Source organism: Taurulus bubalis, assembly GCF_910589615.1.
Source record: "Taurulus bubalis genome assembly, chromosome: 15".
NCBI classification, from domain to species: domain Eukaryota; kingdom Metazoa; phylum Chordata; class Actinopteri; order Perciformes; family Cottidae; genus Taurulus; species Taurulus bubalis.
In genome coordinates this window covers 6,662,510-6,673,279 of record NC_136603.1, presented here as the reverse complement: position 1 = coordinate 6,673,279, position 10,770 = coordinate 6,662,510, and the positions used below count along the sequence as shown (strand labels likewise).

Genomic DNA, 10,770 nt, shown 5'->3' with positions numbered 1-10,770 from the left:
CTCAATCCTCCATCCATTCACATGTCCCTCTATCGCAGCCAGACTGCACAAATAGGATTTTCCCTGGAAGTAACTCAAATTATTATATCACTCCCTCCCTTCTGGTGCTCATTCTCTCTTCCTCCCTCTTTCCTATAAATAAATGCCTGAATACAACTGCACGTTCTCTGGTAACTCCCTCCTTAATTCGCATCATCAAAGTGGATAATCCTAAAGTTTGTCGTTTAAAAATGTTGGTTTCTGTAGGTGGAGTTATTTTCAGTTTCTGCAATTACAGCTCACACAAACACACAACTCCCTCTATGCTTAAGGGTGAATAACCATTGTATTATACCACAGTGAATGAAGCAATTTATACTTTCATTAATGTACATATTCACTGATGGAGGCAATATAAGACTACATCCAGCCGTCCATGATTGACCCATTTCCTTTTCTCTTCTACCTCCACTCTTCTCAGTCCATGTTCAGATCAACAATAGTGTTGTATTTAGTGCCTTTACATGCACTTAAGTAACTGGGTTACAGTCAACTTTCTCAAGTTAGCTGATTAAGCAACAGTTGATGAAAACAAACTCCTGAATCCTCCTGAAGAACGCTGTTTTCTTGCTCATGTAAACTGGTAACCAGTTTTCCAATCAGCTTTTTGCGGCTTATTATTGAAGACGAGAAGACCAAGAAAGCAAGGAGAAAAACAACACATGTACAATACTGATCAATGGGAAAACACTGCCACAATAACAGGGTTTAGCAATGAAATGTCATGCGCAGCTAGATGAGCAATGACACGTCTTGAACAGACAACAGAATACGGTTTACAAAGGGTTCGTTATTAAAGACTTGTCTAAATTCTTCTCACCACATTGAGAGCTGCTGCGATGCCATCTGATAAACCTTCAACCTCGTGGACGTTTTACTAAACCAAGCTTGTTTTTATGCCATCTCCTTATTCTACTTCTACACACAAACACAGCCATTTTGTTTCTCTACTTTTTATTATTTTATTTTCAATCTTATTGTGGCCTATAGTCCAATATTCCTCTCAAGCTCCCTCACCCATGCACCGCCTCCTTTGTGGAAAATAATGTGCAGATACAGTGAAGACAAGCCCTTTTTTTTCAGCCCTCACTTCTGCCAGCCCTCCATCCCGTCTCGCTCTTCCTACCGCCAGTCCTTCCAATCCTGTAAGTATGGTTGCATGAAGGTCAAAATATTTTCTAATTCAGTCCGCTATAGGAGACGGAAATGTCACCCGCACTGTATATGAGCTTTAGGAAAGCTTGGAAATGAGCTGTGTGAACAGTGCAGGCTCAATGTGAGTCCTCGGCACGTGTGTGTGTGTGTGTGTGTGTGTGTGGCTGAGCATTTCCCTTCTCGCTTCCTATCATGCACATGGGTTGTGTTCAACATGATGATTCCGAACATGATTTTTTTTTTCCACCTAATATTCCCCAGGTAAATAAAACAAGCTGAAAAGTGTTTTGAATTATCCGTGTTAAATTCCTTTATTGAAACCCTACTGTGCAGTAAATTTGTATTCTTTGTGTGTGTCTCTCTCTCTGTGTGTGTGTGTGTGTGTGTGTAATTGAGTATTGTTTCCCCTTAATTACAAGCTAAGACAACAGCCAGATCACTTCAAGTCAATATTAGCATACAGAGGTATCAAGGAAGTGAAACACAAGCTGTCTCTCTCTTCCATTTAAATACAAATGAATGTAGAAAACAAGGAAAGGAGTGGAGGAAGGAAGGAAAGAGCAGAGGAAGAATGCATGTGAGGAAGAAGACAGAGAAACAGTGGAGTGATATACCTCCTATAAGGAAGTGGGATGAGGGAGCATTATAAAAGGTGATGTGGAGGATAGAAAATAGTGAAGAAAGACAGAGGGACGAGCTTTATGCTGTAACATGACACACACACACACACACACACACACACACACACACACACACACACACACACACACACACCATCGCAGCCTTTGTAATCAGCCCTCTGAGGGGTTAGAGGCCATTTTTATCAGTGTTAGGTTTCTTGACTCATCATCTTATCAATGATCAGAGAGCACTCCGTCTCCGCATTTGTGTGAGTGTTGGCGCTGTGTGTGTGATTAAGCACAGCACTGATAATCCTATCAGTTTGTGTCATCTATGACAACAAGGCATTCCCCCGCAAAGAAAACCACCGTTATTGTGCTTTCCCCGGCCCGGAGGGATCCACTCCCTGAGGCTGTTGTTATTGATCATGTCGTTATTAACAGTGAATGATGTGAGCGTCTGCAGCCTGTCATTGAAAGCATGTATGTGTGTGTGTGTGTGAGTGTGTGTGTGTGTGTGTACTACATACTAGTGACCAGTGACCCGTCCTCCACTGTACTCCCAGTGTTTCGGTTGAGTGACTTGACCGTCAACAGGTCTGTCTTTTGTTTCTCTTTAACAATACCACCATACACGACTGTACTGTCTGCAATTGGAAGGTAGTGGCTCGTGAAAACTGTGTGTGTGTGTGTGTGTGTGTGTGTGTGTGTGTGTGTGTATTTCCCATACACTAAAGTACAGTTAGTTCCAATTACTGGAATGCTATTGCTGGTGCCATAAATAGAGAAGAATGGTGTGACTAGTGACCTGATCTGAAGTTAGAATAATAAAAGAGTGAACAAAACAAAGGGGTGTGAAGGGGGGTTTCTCTACTCTCCCGTCTTTCTTCTCTTTACTTGAAGCTGTCGTGTCTTATCAGTGACTGATGATGCTAAACGCCGTGCCTCGGCTCTCACGGCGAAACCATGCGACTGTAAAATGTCAATTTCGAGAGGGAGAAGGACAACAAATTCCCGTCATCACACTTAGTGCCTGTTTATTTAAAATTTGCATAAAGAGTGTTGTTCTGCTGGAATCATAAAAACCTCAACGCTGCTATTTTTTTTATATTCAAAGCATTCGGTTATAGCATATTTAAATTTAAAAAAAAAAATTAAAAACCAGTGTGTAAAAGACAGCTGTATCAGTTCAACATGAAGTGGTGCTGAAAACAGAGCCCTGGTATCTACACTCATCTGCCCCAGTTGTTGTTCAGGACTTCATCCTATACCCCCACCTCCCCTCTGAAAGCACAATGCCTCTCGTTGCAGCCGACGCTGAGGCGATAGCTGCGGTTCAGTAGTTCATGTTCGCACCTCTCCACACCTGGACATCGCTAATCGTACGATAAGAAGCTTTTCTCCGCTTGCAGGCAGTTTCAACCGTTTTTATTTTTTCAGTATATATAGGCAACACTATCTTTTATATTTCAATCTTTATCATCAAAAAAGGAAAAGACCTGACAGACAAACTATCGTAAAAACAGCGTTGCATTATGTGACATGGGTAGTATGAGTATGGGCGGGTGTAACCAATGATTGATTTAACTCTGTGCCCTCATAACAGGACACATAAACACAGGCATGGTTTGTAATGAAGTCTCACCAGCATGTGCCAGTTACGTTATCGTTGGTCTTAAACTGAACAACTGTGAGGCTTTAAAGATATTTCACATTTTTAGACTGTAGACACAGCCGTTAAATACATTTCGCATAGATGCCTTTGCCTTTGGGTCTCCATGAAAAAGTCAATCTTGATGTTTTCAGAAAGAGTCCAGACTGTGGGAGACTGCTGCAGAGGGGGAAAGGGTCCCACTGGCAACCTCATTGGGGTAATCGAGCTTTGGTACTATGATGTTAGCATTTTATCTCTTCTCTTTTCATATCTATTTTGTAATGCATATTGATGTCATGCTTTGAGAACCGAACAGCCTATTATTGCAATAATGCAATAATAGACAACCTACTGCTCTCCAATGTAGTGTCTTTATTAATGATCTTAAAAAAGACTTGAAGATAGCACTCCAGAAAAGCACTCCTGCATTAGTGTTGCAGTCAAGGAGCCTCGGCGGCATTCTACACAAACTCACAACAAAGCTCAACGACAATTCATCTTATCTCCTCATCATCGTCGTTAAGCCGACAGCAATTTGAATGTGTCATCAACAGCTGTGAGAATGCACAATAAATGTGACATCTAGTCCTACGTCAAGATGATTAACACTTAAGGTATGAACCCATGTTTAATTGCGGTCCTTTTGAAAACAGACTTTGATATTGAGACCTCCTCCAAAAGCTCGGTAACATTTCAATTAGAAGGCTCTGACGAGTAGTTACAAAGTCAGTTTGGCATCTTTGCAGTAGCTGTCATTTCTCCTCTGAGGAACACTAAGCTACTAACTGCTGCTGCTGCTTTTGCTGCACTAGCAGTGGAGTCAAACATCCAGAGAGGACATCCTTATCTACAACCACACACAGAGAGAGAGAGAGAAAACAGGCGGGGGTGGGTGAGGGGAGAAAAGTAAGAGAGAGAGAGAGAGAGCAATAAATGAGAAAGTCAGACAGAGGGAGACAAGACAAAGGCACGGGATGAAAGAGGCTGAGAGAAAACGCGGGACCAAAGCAGAAAAAGGGTAAAAGAGAGTTCGATGATGGAGGGAACAAAAAGGGAAAAGGGACATGCAGAAGATATGGAGAGATAGGAGATAAAGCTCGGTGATAAAGTTATTAGAAAGAGCAGACATTTTTCACCGACTCTGCTCCGCTCTGACAGCCCACTGCGCTCCCTGGACACTGCTTGTTTGTATGTGTCTATGTATCAGTGTGCTTGTTTGTGTGTGTGTGTGTGTGTGTGTGTGGCTGTGTATATATTTGTCTCTCTCTCGCACCTCTGTGTCCTTGCTAATAGCTGAGTGGACTCCCTGCAGTCTCCACAGGCTGTACTGTGATCATCACCACTTAGTTGTGCACCCACACAGAAACGCACACATGCACATGTCTACCAGACGACCGACACACAACGCACAAATGTACACACAGCAGGGTAATGCACAGAATGTTAACATGTATGTTGTCAGCGCCGCGTGTGTCTCTCTTCACACGTGCATCTCTGAGGCTGTGTGCATCTCTGCGTATGTGTAAATCTTCTCAAATGTGTTTGTGTGTGTGTGTGTGTGTGTGTATCGGTACACTGCTGTGTGTGTGTGTGTGTGTGTGTGTGTGTGTGTGTGTGTGTGTGTGTCTGAGGCATGTCTCAGCTCTGCCCCTGCAGTAAATGAGTATGTCAGCGCAGCCCATGTTAACTGTTGACATACTAATTTACTGTGGCTCGCTTCCTGTAAGACCTGCTCAGTAATATGGCTTATTGATGAGGCCACGGGGAATGTGTGTGTGTGTGTGTGTGTGTGTGTGTGTGTGTGTGTTTGCATTACTGAGTATTTCCACCGGAGATGAAATATCTGTCGCGCCTCAGATAAATGTGGTCAGTCCACGGGTGATGTATGCACACACAATATTGACTCTATGTGTCTGTTTGTAAGATGCGTTGGCAGGTGAAGAGTGAAACATATACATGTTTATTTTGTCGGGGTATGATAATATGTCGAATATTGTTTTTCCAATGATTCGATTTTTCTGAACTCTGCTTTTGCTCTAAATGTATGACACTTGAAGAGAAGAGGAAACAAGATCGGGAGCTGGGAGAGATCTTGAACAGGAAATTGGACAGTGTTGAAAAACTGGAAGAAAACAGCTACTGCAGCTTCCCCGGAGTCCGGAGACGGCAACAGATTGACAGAACACACACACCCGTTGGTAAAATACACCAAAGAGAGCCTCCGACCAACGCGTCCAGGCAGACATCTTTTAACTGTCTGACACGGGGACCCATACACAAACATTTATTCATAGAAGTCAGGAGAGGTCGATGGGTGCGGAGCTGCTGGTTCCTCCGAGAGCTCCACATTCTCCATGTGCCATTAACCCCCGAAGATCCATGGATGGAGGGAGCGACGCGCCGGGTGAAGTGGTAATCGGGAGGATCGGGAGAAACCTCGGCGGGCCGGTAACATTTTGGTGATTGCTTTGGAGGTACTTACATTACTAAGCCTCATTGCCGGCTGAACTGATGAAGCTATACGTGCACACACACACACACACACACACACACACACACACACGCCTACATCTGTATGACGCCTCACGTTCTAAATGGCACAGTTTCTATTCCTCAAGATTTGTTTTGAAGTTATTTTCAATGTAAGTTCAGAGTGGACCTTAAATTTGAAGTCAGTGTTTTTAGTCACTGCAGTATAGTTTTGGAATTTGGTCAAATAGAGGTTTTTATTAGTTTGTGTTTTGTTTCCAGTGGCCATGGCTGACCTTATTGTGCTAGGGCTTTTAGAGGAGATTTGCTTTCGGTGGCCCTTTACAAAAACACTGATATTGCTTCATTTTTTTTTTTTATCGAGAAAGAAAAACAGCCTCATGCGTGGGGGGTCTCAGGTCTCCAGGCAGTCGGTCTGCATTGCTGAACTCCTGAAAGTGAAACCCACTTAGCCCCTGGAGGGACAGAAAGGGGGGGGGGGGGGGGGGGAGAAGAGAGGACAGGAAATGAAATGAAAGGGACAAATAAATGGGTAAAGAGAAGAAAATGGAAAATGTGATATGAAAAGAAGTATGAGTGAACAAGGAAGGAAAACTTTGACTTGAACAGGGGGCAAAACAAATGACAGAAACACAACAGGGATCGTTCTGAAGAAAAGAAATGAAAGAATTGAGTTCAATCAAATCCTTCATCAAATCAACTGAACAGAAGAGAGAGAGGGAGAGATAGAGAGAGAGAGAGAGGGAGAGAGGATGCAGTCTGCTGGCGAGGTGTGGACAGAGCCGGTAGTGCTTGACGACAGGCCAGCAGACAAGTTCTTCCCCTGACGCAGAGCGAGGATCACCTTACCCTCTGCTGGTTTCACAGCTCTGTTGCAACACACACACACTCACACACACTCTCAAAAACCTTTTCATTTGAATGCATTCGTGTTTTACTTTTCTAGCCTCTGGAGGCAACGGCCAACGCTTCTGCTGTTCCATCCGGGATCCGGGATAAGACCTCCTCTCCTGTGCAAAATATCTGCAGTCTGATCAGGTCTGGACTTGTAGTCAGTTGACCAGCTGATTTTAAGCTGATAAAAAGCAAAGTCATCATCAGACGATTGCCGATGGGTTCCACCTCTTTTGCTCTCCAGATGGACCGTCTACCTGCATGCAACCAAATGTGATTGGTCAATTCTACTATACTACTACAATAATGCAACTACGACAAAAATTAAGATATTTGACAAGCGTGACATCACATAAACAAAGCACTCAGATTCAGCACAACATGCTATACTGATGTATGCTGCAGGTGGTTTTCAGGGGTTAGAAACACTTTTTTTTTTTGCATTTCTGCTCATCTCCCTAAAGTAGATTATCAGTGATGTCAGTGGTGGCTTCTGGGAAAGCCCTGTCCGCTGCTTGGCGAGCAGAAAAGGTGTCATGGATTGGCATATCCTAGTTTCACAACATACTGTTGCAAGTTCGACAGAAGAGGTCCAGAAGGCCTGGGTCCATGTGGTGGGTTGGTGTGAATTCAGAGTGATTCAGAGGTTGTTGCGGACTCTTTTTTTAGCTTTTCATTCGGCACGCTCTCTTCCTATGTGAGACCAAAGCTTGGACTAATGTCATTATTTCACTTCAAATGAAGCACTGGAAATCTTTTAACCACCATTGTACAAAAATACTTGTTTTTTGCTCCTAAAAATTTAACATTTTCAAGATTAAAGGAAACGTACCTACAGAGATTTGCTGTGAGATTTCTCACAGAGCGGGGCCGTCTACCTTTTCTCATCCATCGGTCAAAAATAAGACATTTCTAACAGCTCAAGTGGAACGCTACGTCGACGTTAGCGTGCGATTGCTCTGCGCTCTCATCACTTGACACGTTCCAGTTGGCCTGCAGGGTTTAGTTTCAGTGGAAAGACACAGGAAGAAGGGAGCGAGGGGGTGAGAAGGACAGGTTACAGAGGTCGAACGACTAAAGGGACCCAAGGAAGGAGTGGGGTGAGTCTCTCTCACACACACACACACACACACACACACTCACACATACACAAACAAGCACACACTCGGACCTGTCATGGAAAAAAGAACTTAATACCTTCAGACCTCCAGAGATGTTAGGACACATCTGAGTGACAGTTTGATGGTGTGTATCTGCACTTGCGTGTGTGTGTGTGTGTGTCACGTGTCACTGACCTGAGTGAGACCAGTGATTAACCTGCCTATACTGGTAATCACTGGCCTGTGCCAGTAAAAGTAAACCTGATCAGGAAATGAGGATTTAGCCGATCGGTAAGTGATCAGTGACATAAGATTGCTTGTTCTCAGGAAAGCTTGCGTCAGTAAAGTTCAAAGGGCTGTAAATAATTGTCACATGTTGTAAAAAAATAAATAAAACTAAAAAAAAAAGCAGCAGCATTCTGTGATTTTCTTGTCATAAAAGAAAAATAAGTTTGAAAAGGTTTCCTTCTTCCCACAAGATAACCCGGTGCACAACGTGATTTTCACGGAGCGGTCACTGGCAACTCCAGCTGTGTCATTATGGCCGACATGTGTGTGCATCTGTGTGTGAGTGTTCGCAGGGCGTGTCCTGAGAAGGCCGAGCGAGAGCCACGGTTTGGTTAGTTTTTCAGACCACAGGCCCTAAAACCTATGCACCTCCCACAGACATCTTCCCTGTAGTACTGTATACCACTGAGAAAGAGAGGGAAGAATATAGCACAGCTTTAAAGTAAAAGTGTTAAAGGGTACAGAAAGTCAACTTAAATGTATTTTCCCTCAATTAAATTACCCTTTGATTATGTGCCCTTCAACCCTGTTTCTTCGAGTGTGTGTCACGTTGTGTTGCTGTCTGTCTTTCTCCCCTTATTTAGATTCCATTCACCAGTGACCCGCGCGCCCTTGGTAAACAGCTTTTTTCTCTGTCCTGCAGACAAGTGTGATACTGTGTGTGTGTGTGTGTGTGTGTGTGTGTGTGTGTGTGTGTGTGTGTGTGTGTGTGTGTGTGCACGAAAAGTGTGTGTGCATTTTTGCAACCAAGTGGTCAGCCATTATTGCCCAATGGCTTTGACTGCATGACTAGTAAGTTTTTCACAGAAAAGAAAATTGCGTTTTTAATCTTCATTGTAAATCAAAGATTATTAGTAAAGTAATTTAGATATTTAATAACTAACTCACTTATCCGATTCTTTTCCATTTTGATCACTTGGTCAGTTTGCACTTTTCCGCTGTGACTGGTGCTGTAAAGCAGCACCAAGCTCCCAGCATGCACTACAAAGCTCATAAAGCTGTGCTGTGGGTCTCTCCTTTCCAGGTTTTTCCCTTTTCCACCTCCCTCTATTCTCTATCATATTAGAGAGAAAGGTAGAGGGAGAAAAGAGAGAATAAAAGAGGCATGGCGAGACTATCTGGAGGACAGGACAGTGGAAGGAAATGGGAGAAAAAGTGTGAGACATGCGGTATAATAGTATAAATAAATTAAAGGGGAGAGAGTGTGAGAGATAAAGAAAGGTAAGAGAGGGTGAGGCAAAGAGAGAGAGAGAGAGGGGGAGAGGGAGAGGGAGTGAGATGAAACTGCTCTTTAATCAGTGAGGGGCTATATGGAGGCGGGCCGAGGTGCCTACTGTAATCCGATACAAGCTCGCGCGCATGGCGAGCACGCACGCCGAGACAGGGGACTGAGTGAGCGGTGCTGCTCGCTGCCACACACCCGGCGGAGAGCGGAGGGGAAGGAGCGCACTGCCGGAGAGGGAGCGAGGGAGAGAGACATACACGGAACGTCAGAGAGAGAGAGAGAGAGAGAGAGAGAGAGAGAGAGAGCAGCGGGCATACAAGAGCGTGTTTCAGCGAAGCGGCGCACAGTTCGCAGGAGAGCGGAGAGGCTGCACGTTTATTTTCTCCCGATCCGTTTTACGCACGCCGGAGCCTCCTCGAAGAGATCTTGTGTTATTTATTTTTTGGGGGCGCAATAACGGACTGCTATCGAAACAGTTTATTAGGAGGATACTCCATTTTTTTCCCCACTTTCCTAATCACATGTGCTTTTACCACGTACATGCTCAATTCTGGAGAGAGAACCAGAGCAAACGATTTTCGGATATTTTATCGAGACGAAGAGGAAACAGTTTTTTTTTCTCTGTTTTTTTTATTTTGTCAAAACCTGAAAGCCTTCTGGCAAATGCTTCTGTTGGTTCCTGGTGGTTTCAAGCATTGATTTCTACTTTGTTTTTGAAATTCATGATTTTGTATTTTTATTCCCACGCGCGCTGTGACACTGTGCGCACGGCGATGGATCGTGAGGCTCTGAAAATGTGTTCAGAGTAGATATTGCGCCAGTATCTGATCAATTTCCGCAAATAAGTTTTTTATTTTCTATTGTAAGAAGAAGCACACGTTGACAATTCTCGCACAAATATAGTGTTTCACCAGGGCGATATTTTTGGAGAGCCCGGTGGACGCGATCTGGCATTCGTGGAGGATTTCGGCCACGACTTGTGTTTGCGCTTCAAAGAAATAAAGAAGTGTGTAAAGGAAGAAGAAAAGAGGACTCTGGACAGCAGCGTTGACTCCGATATACAGACTAAACCCACAGAGGAAGAGAAGAAGTGTTTTTTTCTCCATATCCGAGGGGGAAAGATGGATTTATTCATTTGGCTTTGTGGATGTTTACTGGCTGTTCTCTTGCCTTCAGCGGTCAGAGCAGAGGACGGAGGTGAGTTTGACACTTGCGCTGCCCGCTCAGATCACACGCTCACACGTAGCTATGAAACACATTAGAGGTGCGGTGTTTCTCCGTCAAACCAAAATGCGTAATGCATGT

The 10,770-nt window shown here is 43.9% G+C and overlaps 1 protein-coding gene across 1 annotated transcript in view; it reads left to right on the top strand.

The window, feature by feature from the left end:
* Nucleotides 1–10,586: 10,586 nt before the first annotated feature.
* The window catches only part of LOC306748160 (neuropilin-2-like), a gene marked incomplete at both ends in the record, with an annotated part of 89,360 nt that continues 89,176 nt past the window's right edge, over nt 10,587–10,770 (top strand). Inside the window, one exon of the mRNA XM_079231292.1 lies at nt 10,587–10,662. Within this exon, the coding sequence (XP_079087418.1) occupies nt 10,587–10,662 (76 nt within the window). The remainder of the gene's footprint in view (nt 10,663–10,770) is intronic.